At 37.5% G+C, this 27,521-nt stretch overlaps 1 protein-coding gene across 1 annotated transcript in view; it reads right to left on the reverse strand.

Annotated features, from left to right (window-relative positions):
• Positions 1 to 27,521, reverse strand: part of SYTL5 (synaptotagmin-like 5) — a 207,769-nt gene that overhangs the window by 11,690 nt on the left and 168,558 nt on the right. The window contains exons 7-14 of the mRNA XM_012642090.1: positions 24,573 to 24,714; positions 20,333 to 20,462; positions 18,521 to 18,627; positions 10,852 to 10,944; positions 10,177 to 10,242; positions 6,968 to 7,146; positions 5,026 to 5,125; positions 3,232 to 3,393 (exon numbers count right to left, since the gene is read on the reverse strand). Coding sequence (XP_012497544.1) covers positions 3,232 to 3,393; positions 5,026 to 5,125; positions 6,968 to 7,146; positions 10,177 to 10,242; positions 10,852 to 10,944; positions 18,521 to 18,627; positions 20,333 to 20,462; positions 24,573 to 24,714 — 979 coding nt within the window. The remainder of the gene's footprint in view (positions 1 to 3,231; positions 3,394 to 5,025; positions 5,126 to 6,967; positions 7,147 to 10,176; positions 10,243 to 10,851; positions 10,945 to 18,520; positions 18,628 to 20,332; positions 20,463 to 24,572; positions 24,715 to 27,521) is intronic.

The following is a 27,521-nucleotide window of genomic DNA, read 5'->3' on the forward strand; positions in this document are numbered from 1 at the left end:
ACTGCAAAATGATGTCAGTATTTCTGAATGCTTAAGGACTATTAATTCTGATCTCCTATTACTAGGGAAATGAGTGCCTGTAGCTCACACTTCATCTCCTCAGCTGAATAATCTACAAGAAACGTCAAATCTCAGGGCTGCTTGTACTACATCTGCAGCTGATGGAGTGACTAGCGTATTGAAACGACTAAGACAAGAGACTGAGAGTAAAGTGACACTTCACATAGCTGCTAATAATGAACCACACGGAGCCCAGCTCAGTCTAAGGATGAGCCACGAATGAAGCATGAGGCAGCATAGAGAGCATCCCTTTGCACTGGACCTTCCCATTTTTGGAAGACATATTATCTAAGCAAGTCTGAGGCTTCAGCCTTTCCTCTATGTGTCAGAGGAAGGTTAGCAGAGGAAGATGTGTGAATTAGAGACTCTAACTTCTCTTGGGTTTCCCAGAAGCAGACTGTAAGATTAGGATTCTTATGCAAATGATTTACTAAGGAAGTGCTCCCCAGAGAGACCAGTGAAGGGGTGGGGGAAGCAGGGCAGGGATGGCTGCAATCTTGGGCGAAGTTCCATCAGTTCAGCCTGATCCGGCAGGGGCACTCTGGAGTATAACTAACACCTCTGAGTTTTTCCCACTCTCAGTAAGGGAAGTGAGCCTTCATACTCCCCCACCTATCAGTTATTGACTAAGGGTTACCTTGTGGTAGAAGGTACAAAAACTCCCAGGACTTCTGGCTCTCTGCTCATGTGAACAAAAAGCTACAGTAACCTGAAGGCGGCTTCTAAAGAGAGTCTAAGGTGGAGGCTGTTGTTGGCCAATCTCCTAACAGACGTGGTTAGGAGTCTGAGGGGATCTGGCAGAGGACTGATGGTGTTCCACAGACAGTGAACACAATCAGAACTTTTCTACCTTCAGCAAGCTCAGAGAGACCCAGAGCTGCTTCCCTCTCATGGCAGAAAATGAACCACACAATGGTAATGTGGAGGTGATTACTGTGGAAAATTGTTGGTCCCTAAGCACAAAGGATGCCTGGGAGAGGTCTGGGAGAGCCTAGATATCATTCCAGCAAAGTCTTTCAACCATTTCCAGGAAGCTGACTGGAAGCGTGCTGTTTTTCCTTCCAAACTGGTTTCCAAAGAGCCCCCATGTGCTTTAATGTTAACTTCATGACAGATAAATTAATTTTATGTGCTAAGAGGCATGTTATTTGTCCGTCATCTGTGTCATGCATCACATGATATCTTAGACATTTTCTAAATATGATGCTCGTTCGTAATACACAAAAGAAAGTGACTGACAGGAGACTGCAAAGTCGTATTAAGTGCTACCTTTTATGGTGAGGCTTTTCATTCAATTCCAGGAGACTTGATGCTGTAATGTCCAAATATTTTTTATATTTAAAGTCAGGGGAATAATATGCTGTTGTGGACACATTTGTTGTTAATATTGTACTTCCCATCTCCATCACATTTATGTTGAGCATGAGCTTGCAGTTATCTTATGCTTAAGGATTTTTTATTGTATTCTATTATCAGTTTTACCCATAGCCTAAATATACCTTCTAAAGATTTTCCGTGAGTTATTTATACCAAGTTTCAGGTCAATAGTTACGAAACCCCACCAGCAAGTCATATTTAACTTCTGAGTCTCAGTTTCCTCATCTATAAAATGGGAATAATGACACTTCATAGGGTTGTTATAACCATTAAATGAGAACAATGCTGTTGCTGATGATATGGAGGGCATCATTTGTTTTTGCTGTCTAGTATCCCTCACCATTCCCTTAGTACTTGGATTTCCTTTAAGGTAATCTACCTTCAGGACCAGGGTACTTTCTCATTATCTTAAGCCAGCTAATGCAGTTTACCACTCTGGCCACAATTATTAGCTGAAGATAGGCATTGATATAATTAGAATTAGGAGAACCAGACCCAAGGCACTGGTTCGACTGTTGGAGGAGGAGGAACTTTCTTCTCTCCTGAACAGTGTGGTGTGAGGATGAGAGGCTTGCAGCCACTACAGCCAGTAGTGCCCAGGAGAGGCATGCCTGGAGCTAGTGAGAGAGGCCAACACTCCATGGATCCTGAAAATGAAACCACCAAAAGGAAAAGAGGGACCAAGAGACTCCAAGGTCTTGATAAGGTTTGAGCATCTGGATCAAGCCCTGCCTGATCACCACATGCCAATAATCTCCCTTTATTTTTTGAGCACTATAAGCTGGGTTTTCTGTCAATTGAAATACAATGGCTCCTAAGTAAACTGTATACTATCTAACATTTAATGTGAGCTTACAATGTTCCTGATAGAAGGCTGACAGCCTCACATAAAATGCTTATTTAAGCCTCACAGCAGCCCTAAAAGCTACATCCAATGATTATATTACAAATGAGAACACCAAGGCCTAGGAAGTTAAGTAATTGGCCCAAGGTCACGTAGACAGTCATGGAGCCAGGATTGAACCAAGTACGTGTGATTGGCATCTACTATCTTTACCATAATGTTCTTTTGCCTCTCTGAATATAAAGAACAATCTTTGGCTGCACAAATGTGACCATTTTTCACCTCCCTTTTGACTTAAAAAATTATTGTAAATGTAGAGAGGCTCTAGTTGCTTAGAGTCAATCCAAGGCACTATTGGTTTAGATTAGAAAATGCTACACAATATTAACATTTAATTTCTAGAGCCAGCTCTAAGATTGTTTTTCTGAATATATTATAACTTAAGACCCAGTTATGAATCCCAAAACTGAGAATATAAAAACCAGATCCTTTAGCTATAGGTAACTCCTTCGTGTGAGCCAAGGCAAGACCACTCCTGCTTGTGGTCTGAACTGTGGAGAATGAGAAATAATGTTTTGAGATTGGTCATGTCTTATGGATTTGGTTTTGCCTATATGAAAATAAAGGTTTTCTCCTTTTAATGGGATCATATAATGTGTTCCTTTTGGTTATCCATGGAGACCTTCAAATGATTAATAAATTTTTAGTAAGAAAAAATAATGATATATATATATATATGATGATGTGGCTTGCATTATACAATCTATGTTGACAATTTCCAAAACAATGAATTTACAGTTATTATAATATTCCAAAATTTGCTGCACTAATCTCTGTAGATTATCACTTAAGATTTGAAAGTCTTCAGATTCTTTAGGCCTATGACATCAATTTCACTCATAACTTGTCTCATTGCATAACTGTTTGACTAATCAGGAAGCATTTCCTACCTTGGGCTGAAGCACAAACCACTCGTCACTTGGATTATCAAAGTTCCATGAGTCAAAAGGAATCTCTACCTCCCCAAGGAAACTGTTACGTCCAAATCGATCATAGTGCCAGACCGAGAGCTGCAGAGTTCTTGTTTCCAGCTGGGTATGGCTGATGGTATACTGCAAATGAGATTTACAACATCACACTCCACAAGAAGGGCTTTATCCAATTCTAGGACAGGTTGGAATGCAACCATTCCAACATCTTTCGGATCATACGCATCAGTAATATGAACAAAACAAACATAAAGAAAATACTTTCTTTTTCTTTGTTTTTGCTACAACTGAGGTTCTATTCCATAAACTCATTTTGTGCCAGACCTAGTACTGAAAGATATATAAACACATTATTTTGAGGAGGAGATAAACCCCAGATACTGTATAAACAGTGTTAGGTAATGAAGCTTATCCTCTTTCCAGTTTTACCTGTTTTTCATTTGCCTAATTATTTTTTTTTCACATCTACTTTGTAAGATCAAGATTTAAATCTCCAACTTCTCTGTCTTATTTTATTCATAATGAGAACCCTCAAATCCAGAAACATATTGACAATGAGAAATTTGCAAACATCAAATTTCATAAAGCCCGGCCTAAGTGCAGAGGTGAAAAGGTGTACTTGTAGACTGAGCAGAAAGAAGATATCGCTGGGCTTGCTTTTCCTTTCTGAACAGCATGTTATCCAGGGCCACATGCCCATATGCCCTCCAACCTTCTGCTTGTTCTGTGCAACCACCATCTGGGACACGCTTCAGACTGACTGATTCCTGATCTTGGATTTGTGTCTATTCCTGTCCTTGCTGTTACTATCATGATTAACCTTGGCTCCCTGCTTCCTGAATTTACCCTCTCTCTGTGCTTACCTGTTCTGCTTAGGCTCATCTTTGCTAGTCTGTTACGGCCATTGAATTAATTTGTCCTCTGCCTGTATTTATTCATTTTCAGTTTATCTGTCTTAATATTGGCTCTGCTTCCATAAATGCCCCCACTGACACATGTAGGCACATGGCTTTCTGCCCTCACCAACTTCCTCCTATAGTGGACTCTGATTCTATCACTCTGGGGCATTAAACTCATAAATTTCCCTAGGATTCATAATAACTTCCATATTCCATTCTCCCTGGATCTTTCTTACCAGGCCAGATTGGTCCGGGGTGAGAGAAAGGGTTGTTATGTGGAAGCTCACTGGAAATAGAAATTTCTGTAGGAATAGGTCATATTTTATCTAGGCCATTCTCTCTGAGATTTCTCAAATCTGACCCTGCATCTCCACAGTTCATTAACCACACATCTAAATTTAGCCAAATTCTGAAACCCTAACAAGAAACAGCACATATCCATGCTGTGTTAGCAGAACAATGAATGTGTGCAAAGCGACTCATTAAGTTGTCAAAACTGTGACAAACTTCTTTCAAGGCGGGTCAGAAAAAGCACAGTTTGCCCAAGGGTAAAAAAAACATACTTTTTTGACAAGCTGCATCAGCTGAGATGTAATTTTGCTAGATCCTCTCTACTTAAGGTACAAATTCAGCAGCAGCAGCAGCAGAGAAGTTAACAGAGTAAGAGTGGTTTACATTATTTTTTCCTAAAAGATGTTAGGAAAGCCAAGCATATTATGATAATTTATTCAAATTTCAATTTTCTAAAACATATACAAGCCTTGACATGCAAACAAAAGATTATCTGTAGTTACTTCTAAACCAGTGAGATTGTGAACAGTATCACATGAGTTACTATGAGAGAGTATTTATTTACCTTGAGTATTTCATTGAATTCCGGATTGGTGCCTGTTCTGATTTTGGTCTTGCGCTTATTGTTTCGGGACTTGTCAGGAAGAAGGTATGACTTGACATAACTGTAGATAATAAAATATGAAAGTAATTATTGGGGAATATCTATTTGTAAGAAATGGTCCGGGACTTAAGTGAATAAAAGAGGCAAAGGGGCAGTGATCATAAGAGACAGAACCAAAGAGAATGTGGTCTATATAATATGATAGCTTAAAATATAATTCTGGGCCTTCCATTAGAAAGAAGCAGTAAAGTGCAGTGGTAAAAGAGTGTAGGCTCTGGAGTCAAGCCAACTGCTTTTGAGTCAATCCATGCCTCATAGGTTTTGGTGACTTCAAGAATTTACTTAACCTCCCTGTGCCTCAGTTTCCTTATCTGTAAAACTGGAATAATAACAGTGTCTAACTCATGGCATTGTGAGGATTAAATTAGTTGACACATATAAGGAGCTGCCATATTGTATTAATACTACTCAATAAATGTAATCTATTATTATTAGCAATGGTCTCATAAACTTCTCTGAGGTTATATACCTCTTCATTCCTAGTCCTGCCTTCTGATGTCAGGGAGTAGGGTCAATGGTAATAGGTGAATAAAAGAAAATAGTGAAAAAGAAGAAATAGAAAAAAACTTGAAGTCAAGATAGCAATTCTACCCAACACCTTACCTTGAACTATCTCAGGAGCCTCTCAGAGTAGGGGCATCACAGTAGGCTCAGAAATGTATAAGATGTGCATGATTGAAACATACAGGATGCTACCAGAGTTCTGAACCATATGTGCTGGGGTTTTAGATGACACCATTCCAAGCTAGTCAAAATAATTATATGGGTCCTGTAGCGCTCTGAAATTTAGTTAAGGAGGCAGGTGAACCAATCTCTAGTCAGAATCCATCCATTTGTCTATCTCAGGACCCATCTTCACTGATTTATTTATTGCACCTAGGTCATCTATTGTACAGAAAAGAGTGAACATGGCAGGACTGAGACTGTTATCTTTCTAAATGCCTGTTTGCAAGGTTGGCCCTTGGGTGGTGCCTGGGAACTTGGATTTTGGGAGAGTTCCTACCATTCCGAGAACTGATAAAAGTGGCTCACTGTGCCTAAACTGTTTGTACAAACAGTATGGCATTGTGAACAGTAGATTTCCTTCTGGGAGACTGGAAATTTGGTATATGATGAGCGAAGTTTCTAACAAGCTTCCTTGGTAAACAGCATTTCACAAGCGTTGTCATGACTCATTGCTGGAGGAATTAAGTTCATCCTAGGTGACTCCACTGGGAGAGCTTGGAAGCTTGAGCCTAGTTTCCTCAGTACTTCGTTCCATATACCTTTTCCCTTTGCTGATTACAACTACATGCAGAGTCCTGTGAGAACTCCTAGTGAATCACTGAACCTGGCAGTAGTCTTGGGGACCCCTGACACATCTTTGTATCTAGCTTCTCTCCAATGTACCATGGTCCATACCTGCCCTCCTAGGCTGATCCTTAGAATCCTGAGAGCCTCATAATTGCCCTTTTGAGTTGTTTGATTGGGTAACAGCTTGGTAATTTTCTCTGGAGGATTTCCCAGAACAAAAATCAACAGGATACTTTTGTACATCATGGGTGTGCCAACACGTCAGCCTTCTACCTCAAAGAGCTACCTGTGTGCAAGCTACAATGATGTCAGTCCTGAATCGTGTTGAGTAAGGGCCTTATAACAATCGGGTAACCAAGGACATAACCATTATGCATGTACTTTACAGAATATTTAGAAGTGTGGTATAGGAGGAAAGTGAAGTGACAATCAACTCTCTTGAGAAGGCTCTGAATCAAGAGGAATGCTAAAATTTTTCTGAAAAAGAAACACACATACAGACAAAGAAGGCAGTGACTGAAATAGTATGAGGAACATGCTATGTGCTTACGCATCTGTCCTCTGTTTCTTTTCATCTCCTATGGCCAGATTCCTGCAATTCTTGACAAAAATGTAGAGCCCTCCTGTTTTGTAGCAGTAGCTGATATGGAGAAGGATTTCACCACTGACCTTCACGTTGCCATAGTCTCCTGTTTCACTGTAAACACTCATCATGCTATTAAGGCTGGTCTGGAATAAATAAACAAGATGAAAAAAAGGCATCCAGTGTTATTCTAATGATCTCCTCACAGAATCAACGCCCTTTATTCAATTACAGTTCCTGTTCTTTATAAGTAGCAGGGAAGTCTAGAGTGAGGAAAGAAGGCAAAAGTCACTCGTTTTGTTTGTATTTTACAAAATCTCAGCCTGAGAAAAGACAACAGACCCAGTACCATTAATAAGGAAGACAGGACATTTTCTGAGAGGGAAGCATTGCCATTTTGGGTTAGTGAATACCCTTTGTTTATTTACTTCTAATGAATACAGGGTCATCGAGGCATTTCCAATCCCACTTCTCCTCCATCCCTGCAGCTTTCTCCTTTTTCACTGGTAGACCCAAGTTCACTCTACTTTAAGGTCTAGAATACATTGATCAGAACAAAGAATAGCTTATCTCATGTTCTGTGCTAGAAGGAGCCCCATGCACCCACAGGGAGCATCCTATCAGTCTCTGGGGAGCCACGGCTGCAGCTTTAACAAAAACATGCCAAGAGAACATCATAGATCCACAGCTGCCATGATTTCCCCTCGAATGAGTAGCTGTGTGGCCACTTGAATAGTTAAGACCAAGGCTTTGTAAATCTCTGTAAAATCGCAGTCCACAAAATATAACACTGAACAATACAATCACATAGTAACAAATCAGTGAAATAATTTAAAAGAAAACAGTCCAAATCTACCAGAATGATTGAGGTTTTTGACAAGACACTAATGACATGAGACATATTTTAAATTATAATAGTCCCCCTTATCCACAGTTTCACTTTCCATGGTTTCAGTTACCTGCAGCCAACAAAAGTCCAAAAACATTAAATTGAAAATTCTAGAAATAAACAATTCACAAGTTTTAAATTGCATGCTCTTTTGAGTAGCATGATGAAATCTTGCACTGTCCTGCTTCATCCTGCCCAGGACATGAATCATCCCTTTGTCCAGTGGATCCATGCCGTAGATGCTGCCCATCCGTCACTTATCAGATCAACTGTGCTACTACTACAGTGCTTGTGTTCAAGTCACCCTTATTTTACTTAATAATGGCTCTAAAACTCAGGAGTAGTGATACTGGGAATTCAGATATATCAAACAGAAGCCAAAAAGTGATTCCTGTAAGTGAAAAAGTGACCTTGGAGTTCCTGGGCTAGGGTTCAGTACTATTTATGGTTTTAGGCATCCACTGGGGGTCTTGCAACATATCTCCTGTGGATAAGGGTGACTACTGTAAATATAATAAAATTATCCATTAGCACTAGAAGCAAAAACTCTATGTCTTAGTAACTATCACAAAAGACCACCTGAAAGGTTTTCATGAATGACCTAGTAGTTTCAAAACCCCTCTTCTATGAATCACTGGGAAGAAAAGACTATGGCAAGTGCAAAGACAACTCAGACTTTCCACTTTTTCATTTTTTTTTTTTTTTGCAAAAACCGTCATGTTCCTCCAATTGCTCAGGGTTGAGATTGGCCAAAGAATAGGATGTGGTGATGTGGCTCGTATCTCTTCTAAGCTTAAGTTGAGGGCAAGAGCAAACCAAGAATTCCATAATTATTTGAAAACTACAGCTTAAAAAGAGCCAGTAAGTGGTCTAATTTGTCTTTCTTATTTGTAAAACAAAGCAATAGAATTTTCATGTTTAGCAGGTGGCTTTGAGTGGTGCTTTTCAAACTTTAATTGCATATATATCACCTGGGGATCTTTTTAAAATGAAGATTCTGATCTCTTCAGCCTGCGGTGGGGTATGAGCTTCTGCTTTTCTAAAACATTCCTAAATTTGCAATTCCCAAACTGTGTGTTGAGGTAGTCCAGAGCACCACAGCAAACTCACAGGTGCACCATAGAATATTTAAGATTTTTGAGGGAAACACAAGGACATCTATAAGACACCATCTACACCACTAACTAGTAGTTGACAATGTTAACATTAAATCATATTTCATTCTTTTTAATGAACTCCTGTCTGTGTGAATCTGAGTTTTTGGCAGTTACTGCAAGGAAAAGCAAATATTGTACAAAAATCAACATGAAATGGGAAATGAAAGTGGTTATGTCCAATCAGATTGTAAGATTTAAGAAACCGTGTGGTGCTCAGTAGGCACACATATCCTATTAGCAAGTAATTAGGGCTATTTAGGAATGAAATAAAAATATTATTTTTCTTTGAATGTACCCATATTATTTTTTCAAATGGCTACTAAGTTGTTAGGATATAAGTGCTTATTAAATTGTTTGGATCTATTCTTAAAGCCTTTGATACTCAAAACATGGTAGGTGGTACTTTTGGCCTAGAAGTGGCATGAAACACTACTGAAACACTAGAGGCTTTATGAACTGAGAAAGTTTTGGAGTTTCTGTTTCAGGTGATGCAATGTTGCTGGTTCATGGAGTATCAAAGGCTTTAAGAATAAACCCCAACCTTTTCATGTTATGAAAAAACTCTGGCTCATAAAAATTTTAGGCAGTTTCAAGACATAAAGCAAGATCTCCAGGTTTCTAATCTGAAGACCTTCCCACCGTACCTCACTACCTCTTTATATCACTGACTTGTGTCTACACCGCATCCCCTCCATAGCCACATCTTCAAAGAGAATCCTCTGTAAACAGAAGTCCCCTACAGATAGAAGGAAACTTAAGAACACATGGATGCTGAGGCTTGGGAGAAATTAAGGCAGATATGGCAATTTTACTACTAACCAAACTTCATGCTCTTAACCAAGCCAAGGCTACAATTTAAAATAGAGATAGTTACTCCAAAGGTCTTGTTAATGGTAAATCATTTTAGACCATGTTTCTTTTGACTGGCACTCAGACTCTAATGTTTAATGAATTGGAATACTTGGGCTCTGATAACCTCATTAATCTTTTAAAAGGGAACCTCTGGTTAATTGTACCCAAGTCAGAAAAAGATAAACGTGGGAAGAATTGCCCACCTAATCATGTTTCCCAGACCATGGAATTTATAAAGTATGGTCGGAAAGAAGGAAAAGGAAAGGTTGAAAACTCACAGTGTCTGAGTCAGCGTCAGGCACATTTAGGTAGGTCCACATCCTGTCAGAGCCTGCTTGAGAATTCTTTAAAGAAGTCGTCCAAAGATCAAAAGAAAAAGAATGTTAGAGCAACAAGAAATCAGAGAAGCCAAGAAAAAGACTTACAGACATATAGATAGACACAAGGACACAGGGGTTCCTAAAGCCTTCCTCTCAAGAAAGACCTTGAACACTACAGTAAGAATGGGCTTTATTTTGTAGGCAGTGGGAAGCTATGGATGGTTTTTGAGTGGGATAGATACCAGACTGTGTATAGGAAATGACCAGCAGTAGTGTGGAGGGTGGTTGGGAAGTTGAGAGAATGGCATCAGGGAAGTTTGTCAGCAGAAAAATGAAATAATTTACAGGCTTGAGTTGACCGAGCCTGAACTAGGGATTGAAGAGAGTTTAAAATCTGGGTGAGGACCGTGGAAGGAGAAAGAAGGAATGAATCAGAAGCCTTAGAAAAAGCCCACATAAAATTAGACTGAAAAGTACTCTGTGGGTAAAAGGCAAGCAGGAGCCTACAATAACTTTTAACTCATGATCACACATTTTCCCAAGAACATTCATATCTCTTTTGGAAACACACAGAAAATCAGTAACAGAGAGACAAGGAATTTTCTTTTCTGCCGGTGCTAGAGAACTGCTTACGGTTGACAAGCCGCTTGCCAAACTGTGGGTGTTTGCAGAAAACCGGGAGGACACTAAGGTATCAGCATCTTTTTCAGCCTCTTCCAAGGAGTCCTAAGAAAGTAGGGAAAAATCGGTGGTTCGGTTTATTTCTTTTCTAGAAAGTCTTTTCAATTGAGAAACCACTTTCTTTCATAAATACCTGAGAATCAGATAAAAATATCAATAAATGACTCTATTCCTAGGTTTTTCTCTTTTCTCCCAATCTTTTTATTTTAATTTCAAAATATTAAGGGGGTACAAATATTTTAGGTTATATGGATCGTTTTTGTAATGTTTGAGTCCTGGCTATAGGTGTGCCCGTCACCACAATCATGTTTATAGTACCCATTAGGCTGGCTTATTCCCCTTCCTTCCTCCCCCTCTTCCCTGGTTGCATTCCACTGAATTTTATTTCCCTCTGTACACATGTGTGCTCGTTGATTAGTTCCAACGTAATAGTGAGTACATGTGGTGTTTGTTTTTTCATTCTTGAGATACTTCACTTAGGAGAATGGTCTCCAGTTCCATCCAGATTGCTGCAAAAGGTATTAATTCATCTTCTCCTCCACTCAATCTTAATTAGAACTTCAGAGGAGTGAGCAGGTGTTGGGAGTGGGTAGAGAGTGAGGTCTCTTTCCTAATAGTGCTTGCTTTATGGAAAGAACATGAAATTTGGAATCATACAGACCTAGGTTCAAGTCCTACCTCCCTGACCTCTAAGGTGATTTCATGTTGGGCACTGTACTTATTTTAAATTATTTTTTTAAAAACTAAAGGAACAAAAGTCATTCTACAATAAAGATATCTGCACTCAAATGTTTATGGCAGCACAATTCACAGTTGCAAAGATGTGGAAACAACCCAAGTGCCCGTCAATCCATGACTGGATTATTAAAATGTGGTTTATGTATACAATGGAATACTACTCAATTTTAAGAAACGACAGTGATCTAGCACCTCTTATATTTTCCGGGATAGACCTTGAGCCCATCCTCCGAAGTGAGGCATCACAAGAATGGAAGAATAGGCACCACATATACTCGCCATCAAATTGGCACTGACCAATCAACACTAAGGTGCTCACACAGTAGTAATATTCTTTGGGGGTAGGAGGTTGGGGGTGGGTAAACTCACAACTAATTGACGCGGTGAGTATTGTAGTTGGGGGGAAAGGGCATGTCTCAAATCATGGTTGGGATGTGACAAAGTCATAACATGTAACCAAAATGTTTGTATCCCCATAATTTCCTGAAATAAAAAAAAATTTTTTAAAAATTTTCTTTGTACATGCACACATATATACTGCCAAGATGGCAAAATATATCTCAAAAATGTCTCCGATAGGATAAACTAGACACTAGACTCTGATCCAAAATTTCAGATTCTATTTTTCTTCTCCTTCTTTTTCTCCTTTATGATAAAATGTCTTTTTATTTCCAGTTATTTAAGTGATACATTTTTATGGTAAAAAATTTCAAGCAATATGGATAAATGTAAATTAAAAACTTAGATCTCCAATTAATGTATTAATGAGCAAATTTCAATATTTTTGATGGTATATATCATGTATATATATACTCACACACAAACACATTTATATACATAAATGGATTATATCACGCATGCTTTTTTGTATTATGGACAATTTTTTGCTTCTCCCTTGCCTTCCCTTCCACTCACCCCAGGTGAAACTAATATTTAGCATCTGCTGCACATATTACATTCCATGTTTTTCTTTATTTATGTGAAAAATCATATAAAAACATCCACACACAAACTTGAGCAGACATTCATGAGAATATCTTTTAACTATTGTTTTACAAATCCAGATTATTGTATATAGTTCTGAGCTTTTGCTTTTAATAGCAAAAAAAAAAAAAAACCACACAAATAACCTGATCAAAAACGGGCAAAGGATATGAATAGATATTTCTCAAAAGAAGACATATAAATGGCCAATAGGCATATGAAAAAATGCTTAACATCACTAATCATAAGGGAAATGCAAATTAAAACTATATTGAGATACCACTTCACATCTGTTAGAATGGCTATTATCAAAAACCAAAAGACAACAAGTTAGTGTTTAATGGGTACAGAGTTTCAGATGGGGAAGTTGAAAAAAGTTCCAGGGATGGATGATGGTGATGGTCGTACAACAATGTGAATATAATTTATGCCACAGAACTGTACACTTAAAAATAGGTAAAATGGTAAATTTTGTGTTACATATATTTTACCACAATAAAAAAGTTTGTGTAATATTTAGGATAATAATGTCCTTGAAAATTTCATAGAGCTTGCCAGTAAAGTCTCAATTTTTCTTTGTGAAAAGATCATAAACTGGCGTTTCAATTTTATTAATCATGTCAAAAAATTTCAGGTTTCAAAAAATTTCTTCTTGAATCAAATTTGGCTAATTATAGTTTTCTAGAAATTTGTTCATTTCATCTCAGTTTTCAAGGTTTTTGGCATATAATTGTTGATATTAGCTTTTAAATCTATTTAATCTATAGTTATATTCCATTTTTTATTCATAATATTATTTATTTTTGCCCTCTCTTTTTCCTTGTTAAATCTTCTCAAAAATTACTCATTTCTTCAAAAACCAATGTTTGTTTTGTTGTTCTCTATTTTATCTTTGTTTTGTGGTTGATTTCTGTTCTTAATTGTATCTTTCTTTTTTTTTTTTTATTTCAGCATATTATGGGGATACAGATGTTTAGGTTACGTATGTTGCCCTTGCCACCACCCTCCCCCCCATGTCCGAGTTTCAAATATGTCCATCCTTCGGGTGGAATTGTATCTTTCCTTTAACTTCAAGTTTAGTATGTTATTCTCCTAACTAAAAAGTTAAATTAATAATGAATAGTTTTCAGGCCTTTTTTCTGTCTTATATAAATATTTAAGCTATAAAATTTCCCTTGAAGTAAGACTTTTTGCTGCATCCTGTAAGTTTTTTATAGTATTTTTATTTTCATGTTGTTCTTGGTTTTTCACATGTTCATTATGATTTATGCTTTAAATCAATAATTATTTAGCAGTGTGTTTTTACTTTGTGAATTTGTGGGTATTTTTAACTTATGTTTTTGTTATTAATGCCTAACATAATTGTGTTGAGCTCAGAGAACATGTTGAGTATGATTTTTAATAGACTTTAAGGTCTGGATTATTGTGTATAAATCCTCTCATTTTCATTTCTTTGATCTTAGATTTATATTTATTAAGACACAACTTTACCAACTTATATAATCATCTTTACTTTTTATATCCCTTGTAACAGTTCCTGGATTTCTTTCTCCTCTTAAGTATTTCACTCAAAAATGTTTTCAATGTGGGTCTTTGTGTGGCAAGCTTTGGAAACATTTCATTCTCTTTAAATGGTGTAAAATTCTATTATATGTTCAAAATTGTTCTCCTTTGATACTTTAAAAATATTACTCCTTTTCACTTTGTATGCAGAATTGCTGTGAAAAACTCAGATATTAATTTGATCCTTGTTTATTTGTAGGTAATAGAATTTGTGTCTAGAAATTTAAAAAATTGTCGCTTGTATGTAATATTCTTAGATTTCACTGTTATGTGCTTGGGTGTGAGTTGTTATTTATTTCTCATTTTTGATGCTTTCAAACTGAGACATACCTTTCTTTAATTCTGAGAAATATATTCCTATTATTTTTTCAAATAATCCCTTTTCTATATTTTTATGTTTTGCTCCTTCTGGGTGTGCAATTACCCAAAGTTAGCATATAAACTACTAAGATTTCTTAACTTTCTTTTTAAAAAAGATATTATGACCAATTTCAAACATTCACAAAAATAGAAGGAATAGTATATTGAACTCTAGTAACTCTTCACCCACCTTTAACAATTATCAATATATTGCCAAACTTTTTCGAGCTATTATCCTCGTTGTTTACTTTTTTCCACAAGTTTATTGAGGGATAATTTACATACCACAAAATTTATCCATTGTATGTATACAATTCAGTGATTTTTAGCAAATTTATGCTTTTGCAAACATCAATATAATTCAGTTTTATCACATATATACCAATCCATTAAGTTCCACCATGCCTGTTTGCAGTCAATACCAACTTCCCCACTCCCTACCAACCATTAATATGCTTAATTTCTCTATCAATTTTCCCTTTATTGACATTTCATATAAATGTAATCAAGCTTCTTTCATTTAGCATAATGTTTTTAAGGCTCAGTACTTCATTTTTTGTTTTGATGAATAATACAATGGAATATTTTGTCTATTCACCAATCGATGGACACCATTATTTCCACTTTTTGGTTATTGTGAGTAATGCTGCTATGAACATTTGTGTGTAAGTCTTTGTGTGGACATACATTTTCATTTCTCTTGGATAGATACCTGGGATTGGAGTTGCTTCATCATATAGTAAGTTTATGTTGAACTTTTAAAGAAATTGCCAAACTTTTTTCCAGAGTAGCAATATATGAGGGTTCCAATTTTTCCACATCCTCAACACTTATTATTATGTCTTTTTGACTGTAGCCATTCTAGTGAGTGTGAAGTGGTATCTCATTGTGATTTTAATTTTCATTTCTCTAATGACTAATGATACTGAGCATATTTTCACGTGGTTATTAGGCATTTGTAAATCTTCTTTGATGAAATGTCTATTTAAATCTTTTACCCATTACCTAATATGATTATTTGTCTTTTTAATTTTTACTGTAAGGGTTCTTTACATATTCTAGATATAAGTCCTTTATCAAATATTTAATTTGTAAATACTTTTCCAATCTGTGGCTTGACTTTTCATTTCTATTATGGTGTCTTTTGAAGTACAAACATTTTTAATTTTGATGAAATTCAATTTATCAGTTTTTTCTTGAGTACATCATGCATCATGCTTTGAGTGCCATATCTAAGAACTCTTTTTCTAACCCAAAGTCACAGAGATTTTCTCCTAGGTTTTTTTGTAGAATTTTAAGGGTTTAGTTCTTATGTTTAGGTATATAGTCCATTTTTGAGTTAGTTTATCAGTTTTTGTGCCTGATGTGTGTGTGATAAGAGCCAAAATTCTTGTGTGTGTGTGTGTGTGTGTGTGTGTGTGTGTGTGTGTGCACCATGGGGATGTCGAATTGTCCCAGTATGATTTGTTGAAGAGATTTTCCTTTCCCTACTGAAGTGCGAAAAGTCAATTGGCCATAAATGTAAGGGTTTGTTTCTGGACTCTCAGTTCTATTCCATTGATAACCTATGTTTATGCCAGTACAGTGTTTTACTGAATACTGTAACTGTATAGTATGTTTTGAAATCTAGTAGCATAAGGCTTCCAAATTTGCTCTTCAAAATTGATTTTGTTATTCTGGGTGTCATGCATTTTCATATAAGTTTTAGAATCATAATGTCCATTTCTACAAAACATCCTTGGATTCTGATTGACATTGGGTTGTCTATAGATTTATTTGGAGAGAATTTCCATCTTAGAAATATTGAGTCTTCTAATCCATTAACATAGAATATCTCTCCATTTATTTAGGTCTCCTTTAATTTAATATTTTTATAAATTTCAAAGCACATGTCTTATACTGTTAAAATAAATTTATTCCTTAGTTTTAAAATTATTTTTCAAGATATTGTGAATGAAATTATATTCTTAATTTCATTTCCCAATTTTCATTGCTAGTATTTAAAAATACAATTGATCTTATCTCCTGAAACCTTGCTGAACTTGTTTATTAGTTCTAGTAATATTTTTGCAGCTCCTTTAGGATTTTCTACATACAGAATCATGTCATCTTCAAATAAAGAAGATATTACTTCTTTCTTTCCAATGAGGCGACTTCCTTTCCTTTTTCCTGGTTCTTTCTTTTTTCCTTTTCCTCTTTTCTTTCTTTTCTTTCTCCCTTTCCTACTTCACTGGCTAGAATCTCCCATGCAACGCTGAATAGAAGTGGTGAAAGTAGAACTCCTTGCTTTGTTCCTACACTTAGGGGAAAAGCATTTGGTCCTTTTTGTCATTAAGTCTGATGCCACCAGGTAGGAATTTGTAGATGTCATTTATTAGACTGAGGAAATTTTCTTTATTCCTAGTTTGTTGAGAGTTTTATTATGAATGGATGTTGGATTTTGTCAAGTAATTTTTTTCTGCATTTACTGAGATGACATGGTTATTGTCTTCTATTCTATTGATGTGTTGCATTACATTAATTTTGTTTTTGAATGCTAAATCAACCTTGTATCCCTGGAATAAATCCCACTTGGTCATAGTATACAGCCTTTTTTATTACTGGACTTAATTTTCAAATATTTTATTAAGGATTTTTTCCATCTATATTCATGATGAATATTGGTCTATATATTTTTTTCTTGTGATATCTTTGTCTAGCTTTTGTATTAATGTAATACCGACCTCAGCAAATGAGTTCGGAAGTATTTCCTCCTCAATTATCTGAACAAATTTGTGAACTATTGGTATTACTTCTTTTTCAACTATTTGATAGAATTCATTAGTGAAGCCATCTGTACCTGGGCTTTTCTTCGAGGGGAGATTTTTAAATAACTAATTTAATATCTTTACTTACAGATATACTCAAATTTTCTAATTTTTTTAGTCAATTTTGGTAATTTGTGTCTTCCTAGGAATTTGTCCATTTCATCTGAGTTGTGTTGACATACAGTTGTTTGTAGTATTACCTTATAATCATTTAGATTTCTGTTATAGTGGTAGTGGTATCCCCTCTTTCATTCCTGATTTTGGTAATTTGTGTCCTCTCACTTTTTTATTGGCTAGTCTAGTTCAGTGGTTTTTCATCTGGGAGTGATTTTGTCCTCCAGGGAACATTTGGAAATATCTGGAGACATTTTTGGTTTTCACAACTGGGGCAGTGCTACTGGCACCTAGTGGGTAAAGACAAGGGATGCTTCCAAATATCCTACAGGTCCCTGGATGGTGCACTTGCGTCCTGCAGTGGAGGATTGACTCAGCACAAGATGGGTGGATGCACTGTGAGCATTGAACATTCTGTTCTCCTGCATCTCCTGCCTCACCTTTCCCCTGAGATTGTCAGTGGCATTCCCTGTGTTGCAGAGTGAGTGAATGCCCTACCTAGTTCTGTCAGTAGCAGTGATTGTCAGCCTGACCCGGCTTGCAAGCTGCTCCACTCAGATCCGTGGGCAGGAGCATTTGTCAGAGTTCAGCCAAGGCCATATCTGTGGGTGACTATGATTATCTGCCCATGCTGGCTTGGGAGCTATCCCACTCAGATCTGTCAGTGGCAGCATAGCATTTGTTGCTCCATGTGGCTTCAGCATAGCCCTGCTCGCTCCCTCTGCAGCGGCAATTGATGGCCTGCTTGAGGGCTGCATCACTCTGATCCACAGACAGCAGAGTTTGTTGTCTTGTGCTGGCTTGAGTGTAACTCTGCCCACATCCTTGGGCAATGATGATTGTCAGCCCACACTGGCTTGAGAGCTGCCCTAGTCCCTAAATAATTCTTTCAGTTGCTTTTATATGTTAACCGTGAAGACTAACAGGGGAAGATGATTGTATATCCTCACTTTAGTCTCAACTCATCGTCACCTAAAAGTGGAACCACTTGGATGGAGCAAGATCATACTGTTCTATCCTCATCATCATTAGACTCGCTTCCACATCCAACTTACCAAGTCTTTGTCTAAAGCCCCAGGGACAGATTTGCTTTTTATGCCTACGGTGTCCTCTAAGTCTTCCGTAAATGACTCAGTCAAATCTAACTCAGATCGACTCCAGTCTGGAGGGAGGAAAAGAAAAAGAAAGATGTGAATCAGCTTACTTTGTTAGAAGGTTTCATTTGTCACTGCAAATGTTTCAACATTATTTCAATTCTTTTTAGGCACAGAGCATAGGAAATGTCATGAAAGCAACAGTCAGGGTCAGTAACTTCATCCTGTTTATGTTAACATGCTTCCATTTTTATGATATTTTGGAAATTGCCTTGGATTGAATTACTAACACTTATATGTTCATTTCTCCTTTGATCACAGGAGGTTAAATGCTCTACTATAAAATACTAAGTTTTAAGCTGTTTAAAGCTTCTGCTTTGCTCTTAGACTTAAACTCTTAGAATGGGCTTTTAAGCTTGGAAAAAATAAGACATTAACCATTCTTGATTTCAACACTTAGAGCATTCACTAGGTTTTTATGTTTAACATAAAATGCAAGTCAACCAATTCTAAATTGCCACTTTTAAATGATACAGCAAGTTCCTTTCACACAAAAAGGTAGTGGTATAGATAAATTGAAAGGATGTTTTATTTCTTAAGGCACCAGAGCATTCTTTCATCAGAAGAACATCTTGCTTTCAGTTTTAATAATATAAGTTACAGAGCAATACACTCCTCAGTAATGCTGTGGATAGCTTACCAGGTCAGGAAAGCTTATTTCCACAGAACAGTTCTATGCCAAAGCCCTACTGAGATAGATATAGCTACTTATAAATGAAAAAGATTAGAGAAAATAATCAAGTTTGTAAGTTTGAAACAGTAAAGGAAATAATGCAGAACTGCTTAGCATAATGCCTGACAGGAGCTGTTGAGTAGAAGTAGGAGAAGTAGACTCTGTGATATTGTCTTCTAAGCTAGTTTGTAATTTTTCATTTAACAGGTGAATGGCTTTTCTACTCCTGGGCAAAACACACACACACATTTAGAAAATATAATGACAACACACATTTAGAAAACCCTTCAGGAGCTGGCTGGCTAGAAGGGACTACCCAACTCAGCGCACAGAATCCTGCCTTAGGCTTTACGCAAATATCATTATTAGGTATTATGTAACTTTTTAATGTGGAAGATTTCATCACGATTTTAATTCCATATATAGGACATAAACTTCATGATTATGACAAATTTTTCTGAAGAGTATCTTTATATGTAGGTAATAAAATTTCAACATATATAATATCTGCTTCAGAGGACTGTTGTGGTAATGAAGCAAAATACATACTTTAATGTACTGTACAAATAAGAGGAGTAATTATTAACACCTTAATGCTGCTTGCAAATTACTTCTTATTTAAACCATGGAATGATTTATTTGTCTGGATATAGGGAACTTCTGACCACCATATCAATTGAATTATCATTTCCTTCAACTCTGGGAAAGTGTTCTTGCCTGTCATATCGAACATATCCTGGAACCATTTGTATTTGCTACATTCCTATACTGTTAGTCTGGTATAGCTCTGAAACTTTGCAATGATGTCTAGCAAGAGTACAGACTTGATAAATAGGCTTTTCACAAATGCAAGAGGCCTAAAGCATAACCTGGGTACACCTTCAAGCAGTTGTCATGGAGTGGGCCTACCGCCATAGGTCAAAGAACGGGCACTTATTTTTTAAGGCAAGGAACATCTATTTAATGCTACACAGAGCAGTCAATTCCATCTCATTTTGGTCATTATTTTACAACAGAGTAGGCATATTGTAAATACCCACCTGAGGAGAGGGAGGCCCCAGACACTGCTATGGAAGGTGTGCCTGAAGCATTTCTGCGATGACTCTTTCTGAGCTCTTCAGAGGTGCTTTCAATGGAAGCCAAACCCATGGAATTTTCAAAACCATGATCCTTCCCACAAAGTAAAAATGAACAAAACAACATTAAAATGACTAGAAGTTACTTTAAAATCCTACCATATAAATATAATTTAGTATAAACACATGTGTATTACTCTTTAGGAGAAACTAATTGACATTTGAAAGACCCTCATCAGGAGTCCATATAACTCCAAAACTTACTATCAGTAATTTCTATAATTCCTATCTAAAATCTACTCCGAGGCTTCTTTTTTTTTTTTTTTTTTTTTTTGGAGACAGAGTCTCACTCTGTTGCCCGAGCTAGAGTGCTGTGGCATCATCCTAGCTCACAGCAACCTCAAACTCCTGGGCTCAAGCGATCCTCCTGCCTCAGCCTCCCGGGTAGCTGGGACTACAGGCACGTGCCACCATGCCCGGCTAATTTTTTCTATATATTTTTAGCTATCCAATTAATTTCTTTCTATTTTTGGTAGAGACGGGGTCTCACTCTTGCTCAGGCTGTTCTTGAACTCCTGAGCTCAAAGGATCCGCCTGCCTCGGCCTCCCAGAGTGCTGGGATTACAGGCGTGAGCCACTGCGCCCGGCCTTCGAGCCTTCTTAATTAGCACAAAAGGTGTTGGAATTATTTTTCATTCACAAAATTAGTGCGTGTCCTAATATAGGGTTAGCAAGAAAGATAATACAGGTACCCCAAATCTTATATGAACTATGTGTAAGAATCTGTCAAGCTTTGCACCCTCAGCATAGCACTCAGGCTTAGAACTCTGTTTGTATATGGTCCTTTGTTTTTCCTCACTCTCAACATGCCCTCTCCTCAACCACCCCTTACTTCCTCCACTCCCAATAAACAGAAGACCACGCAACTTTTCCATCTAGAAGGCTGGCTGATCAGAATACAGTTGGTTACATTTATGTTGGAATGATACTTTCATGTATGGTGCTTATCGATGTTTACAAAGGGATAAAGACTGGGTACTTCCCCAGCTCACAGGAACAGGTGTTTGTGTGTGTGTGTGTGTGTGTGTGTGTGTGTGTGTGAGTGTGTGTGTGGTGTCTACTTGCTATTTATTAATGCTTGTATATGTGGCAGAATTCAGGCCGAGACTTGCCTTTATTGTGACATATGATAAAGGAAAACTCTGTCCCCACTCTGCCCGTGACCACAGGAACTTGAAAGTTGCATCATCCCAAGCTTGCTTGAGCACTAAAAAACTGATTTTGGACCATTCAAGAACTGGGCTGAGGTTAAATGTCTATGCAAATGATATCATGGTGTAATAATGATCAAACATAAAAGAGACTTTTCAATTCTTCCTTCTGTAAATAATCAAAAAGTGCCTTTCAAAGTCCCACAGGAAGGAATCCCCTACTTCTTGCCCACATCTTAGACATTCAGACATACTTTGATGAGCTCACTCCAGAAAGATGTGCCTTTCAGTTGCTTTACATGCTAATCAATTCAGATTCAGCATAGACTGTTTTTAGTCTTTGATTATTCTCCACCACAATAATACCTGTAGCAGAAGGTATATAGCTCCTAACTCCTCTAATTGCCATAGCTACTGAGTTTTATCAAAAGAGTGTGACAGAGGTCAAATTGATAAATTAGTTTAGGTCAACTTTCAACACCTCTAATAAAGCAAGACCAAGTTCCTTAGTGGCAATCATGTTGACGGAAAATTTTCCCACAGGTGATCTGGGAGTATCATTAATATTGAGCACTAATAGGCCAATTAATATTGTACAGTCATTAACAAGCAATGCATGCCCTGAAGGTTGAGGATGTCAAACCTAAAATTAACAGGTCTCATCATAGTAGAAGACAGGTTAGGGACTTCCATGTTCTAATACTTTTCAATTTTAAAACATACTTCTTACATGCTAAAACAGAGAAGAACATTGAAACAAAGAGATGCTAAGAAATGGGAGAAATGAAGAAATTATTGGTCATCATCTAACACTATATACTCTTTCTATTGATCATGAAAGAGCAAATGTGTTTCATAAACTACTGTGCTGTCTTCTTTTTATTCAACAGAAAATATTTCCCTTTGTCTCTCTTTTTCTCTTAGAAAAGATCAGCTTCGACTAAATAGAATGCAAGAGTGAGATCAACATAGACACTGCCTATTATATACATATTCTCAACTCAATTGCAGGAAATTTTTGTTGGGGAGATCTAGGTGTTTAATAAAGAAATATGCAGGTAGGGGTGGTTAGTTTTGAGGGTATTAACACACGACAGGGGTGATTTTCCCCCTAATAATATCAAATGGTACTTGGGAAGATAATCCTTGTTTTGAGAACAAACTTGATTAACTTATTGGTTATTAGACTGATTGTCAGCTGCTACCCACTGGGACAGCTGTATCAGTTGTTCACAATTTTTAAATACTTCTGTGTCTGTTGATAAACAGCACTACTCCCAGTCCACCCTCCCTTTCCTGTGCTCCCCCTCATCCACAACCCCAGGTCTCCCTATAATCCAGGTTAGTACATGGTATGAAAGAGCATCCAAGATACTTCCCTAGCCTTGTGCCAGTGTGTATTACAACTGCTCTATACTCCTGCCATAGCAGTTGCTAAATATTTTGAATATCATTTCTTTTTAGGTTGCCAAAGAAGTGCATGCACCTTTCTGGCTATTGAATGGAATTTGCTTGCTGAGCTTAGCATAAATATTTATGAAATTTTAAATATGCCTTTTATCTCATCAGCAACTGCAATTTAGACTATAAATGTTTAAATGAATTTATTATTGTAACTCAATCTGTCTGAATGCCTTATTGCTCTTCCTTAAAAACATCTATAGAATCTGACTGTTTACCACCTCCGTTGCTATCTCCTTATTTCAAAGCCCAATCTCTCGCCTGGGGTATGGCAATGGCCTCATAACTGGTCTCCTGGCTTCCACTTTTGTTCCCCTACAGCTGCTTCTCAGCACCGCCCCAAGATCCAGCTTAAACAGAAGCCACATCGTGTTACCCTTATGCTCAAAACCCTCTAACTTCCCTCTTCTTAATCAGAGTGAATGCTGGAGTGCATACGGCCATGTTCAAGGCCCTATCCGGGCCTATGATCTCTTTAAACTCATTTCCTGGTATTCTTCTTTGTTCACTCACAACATCTACATTGACCTCCTTGCTCTTCCTTGAATATACCAGGCATGCTCCCACCTCAGGTGTTTATACTGCTGTTTCTCCAGAGGTATTAAAAATATGTTCGAAACCAGTTGAGCAAGGGCACTGATCATTCAAGATGGAGGCCAGCCATAAGTACATGAAGCAGCCTTCTCCATGTGTACCTGCCAAATATCAGCACTGTCTCTGCCTAGAGGAACACCTTGTCCCAGACATCTGCATGGCTAATTCTTTCACTTCCTTCAAGTCTTTGCTTGACCAAGGCCTGCCATGTAGTAAGCTCTCATTAAATATTGGCTGAATCAAAGAGTTGTGGTTCATATATAAAGATTTCTTAAATATAGATGCCAGCAATATGTATGGTTTCCTGCTTAATCAAAAAAAATCTAGTAGATGCTAACTAATTCCAAGGGTGACTTCCAACAGAATATTTAATAAAAGAATATTTTCCATTAAATACTTTCTCCATCCATCTTCTCCCTTAAAAGAAAAAGTGTAATTTAAATTACAAAGTGTAATTTATCATATATAATGCAATTTAAATCTTCACTATGTGTTGACCCCTTATTTTAACAGACATATGAAGAAGAAAATAATAAAAAGATTTCAAGGTTCTACTCTTCCAGATTTAAATCAGTTTGGAAAAATTTTAGTGCAGTCAACTTACGAATATCTTCTCTGAGAAGTAACATGGAGAATCAAAATCAGAGCCTTTTAAAAATTCTTTAAAAAAAAAATTCTTTATGTTTCTTTAAACCATACAGCCATTTAAACCTCCACCATACAAATGCTGACCTTGAACCTGATCTTTCCCCTTCCCTTTCACTTTGGGTTTCCTGCCAGCAGCAAAAGATGTAGGAGGTTCAGTCCCGATAAAGAAGTTTCTACCATTAAACAGCATAAACGCATGCTCTGAGATACAGAGAGTTCAAACCCAGCCACCTTGTGGTGGTGAGGTTGAGTCCCAGAGGTGGGGTGTCCCTTCAAGTTTGTGCACTTACTCTACTGCTGACTGAGGTCACACTGCGTGTGCTTGGGGCTGGTGACCTCTGAGTGCCTGGGGTTATACCATCGTTCCGGCTGCTCTTCAGGGTCCCAGGACCAGCATCCCGGTCATTGAGATCTGATGAACCAATGCTTCCCCTAAATGAAAAAGCATATTATGACTTTAATATGGAAGCAGAGCAGCAACCAAAGACACAGGCAGGAAAAAACTGACATGTGGACGTGTGAACAACACCAAGTTCGTAAGAGCCACTGGAACTGCTCAGCAACTATCACATCACCCTTCTCCTCGAAGTCTTTCAGGGGCTCACTTGGTTTGACCCCATTTGCCTGACTCCAGGGACTTCACCCTGTCTTTCTGACTTTGTTTCCCACTGCTTACCAGCATTCTCCCAGCTAGTCCAGGTTCCTTACTGTTCTCTCAACTCGCCATGCTCACTTCCACCTCCTAAGGCCTTTGCTCACTTTCTCCCAACCTGGTAATGCCCTCTTGGCCACTCTCTGTCTATGCAAATCTCCCCCAGTTTTCAAGGGCAGATGAAGTTCAGCTTTTCCCATCAGGCCTTTTCTGTCAAAAACAGGCCTTGTTAACCTCTGCTTCATGCAGTTCCTATTGACTTACGATCTTTGCCAAGCTACTGTATTTAGTACTCGGTTACACGATATCTTGTTTGGCTTCCTAATTGATCCACTTATGTGGGATTTGGTGCTTCTTTCAACTGTGAGCTCCTTGGGAACAGAGTTCATGTCGTATTTATCATATATCCCCAGCATCTTCATAGTGCCTTGGTGCAAAGAACCCACTCAGTACATGTTTAATCAAAGATTGGAAATTATATTTCATTTCTCTGTATTTTAGTGTCTGACTCACAGTGCACATTTAACAAATGTGGTATAAAAATAATGACATTTGGCAAATGGACTTGAATCACTTTCATGTTTGCTAAAATGATCCAGTTCCATTCAATAATAATAAATGAAAAAAAACAGTCCCTGCCCTTGAGGTGATCACAATTTTCTTATTAAATGGAGCTTCATAAGCAAACATAAGTTTAGACAAATTAGAGTTTAAGAGAAGTATTTGTTCTTATTTTATTCCTTATCCTCAGTAAACACAAAATATGCTAAGTGGTAAAATATAAGCCTTTATAAGTTTCACTCTCTCAATTACTACCTTAATAAGTTACAAGTGCACCTACAGTAATAAACATCATATTGCTAAATCACACACTAGCAGTGGTTAATAGTGATGTGGATTTACAGTTGAGCCAATAAGAGGAGAGACTAAATGGAATAAAGGAAGGATGCTTTCTTTTAAAAAGAATATCTGAATGTGCACATGTCATTGCCAGAAGATAAATCAGGCAGAAGAAACAATAGGCAATGACCACTGGAGCTATCAATCACAACTCACGAATTTCTTCAAGGCTGTGCACCAGAGAAGCCACCAAAACCAAATATGCCTTGATTGAAATTACCAGCCATCATCACCTTCAATAATCACAAATAGCAGCTGCATTTAGTATCTTCTAGGTGTTAGCAAATTTCTGTCTCCCAAAATCCCTGTAAGAAAGGTATTAACATTTCTATTTTAAAGATGAAGAAACTAGCTGGACACAGTGTCTCACGCCTGTAATCCCAGCACTTTAGGAGGCTGAGGCGGGAAGATCGCTCGAGTCCAGGAGTTTAAGGTTGTAGTGTGCTATGATCACACAATTGCACTCCAGCCTTGATAACAGAGACTCTGTCTCAAACAAAAACAAAAGCAACGACAAAAACAAAAAATAAAGAAACTGAGCCTTAGAGAGGTTAAATAATTATTCCATGCATGTATGCATGCATGCGTGTATGTACACACACACATGCACTCATACCCACACATCACCATGCTGCCACACAATTAGCCCATGGACAAAGTCAGGATAAAAACAGTATTGTTCACCCACCCAAAGCCTGTGACCATTCTAATTTCTCATACTGCTTACTCATCATTTCACCAAGATCAAATCATTCCAGCCAGGCAGGTTCTATATTGATAGAATGAACTACGAAGAAGAAGATAATCAACGGAGTGGAGATCTGGGAATTATTTTCTTGGGATTTTATTAAGAAATTTTTCTGGGTAGCATTCCTTTGACACTACAGAGTCTCTGCAGAAGGAATCTCTGGCTTTCTCTTTCCAGAGATGGCACTCTAAAATATAGTACTATGGACTTGGCTCAGGAGGGTCCTATGACTGTGTCTGTTGACTCTGATAAGAGAATAAAATTTTGTCATTAAATAGATTGATACAATTTGGAATTCTAAGTTCCTTGGTGATTTTCCTAAGCCCTCCTACCTCAGGCGCTACATTTCTACATTTGACAACAATTAACCATATTTATACCTTTCCAAGTATTTCTGCTTATCTCAGAGGTCCTACTTAGGAGGGGCTTAGAGACCTCCCCAGTGTTATGCTGTACTGTGACCATAGGTTCTCTAGTCTCAGAATAATATTACTACAAAAATATCTATCCCTACTGTTTTAGGTAAAATCTCCTTGAAAAAGAAAGGCTAGGGGTGAATCTTGCAGAAATGAGCCAAGAAGTTATGAACCAAAAGGACGTGTGGGTATTTCTTCTGCTTGTCTGCGTGCTGAAGGGCCTCCTAGCACCAGGTGGTCCTGAGAAATGTCCCATCATGAATTGGCCTTGCTAAAACCAAAAGTCCTACTTATGTAGAAGCTCTGGCAGAAGTTGATTAATTGTGGTGATGACATTCAAGAGGCTATCCTGTAATAAGGAAAAAATTCTTGTGATTAAAAGTCAGCTACTGTAAATTATTGTTGCTAGAAGCATTATCTAAAAAATGACATATACTTTCACATTTGTCCCTGACATTTACTGTGAGCGTCTCAAAAATATTTTCCTTTCAGTTGATTAGACTAAGAAAAGGTTTAGTCTAAA

The sequence above is a fragment of the Propithecus coquereli genome, unplaced genomic scaffold (assembly GCF_000956105.1).
Source record: "Propithecus coquereli isolate 6110/MARCELLA unplaced genomic scaffold, Pcoq_1.0 Scaffold173, whole genome shotgun sequence".
Classification (NCBI taxonomy): domain Eukaryota; kingdom Metazoa; phylum Chordata; class Mammalia; order Primates; family Indriidae; genus Propithecus; species Propithecus coquereli.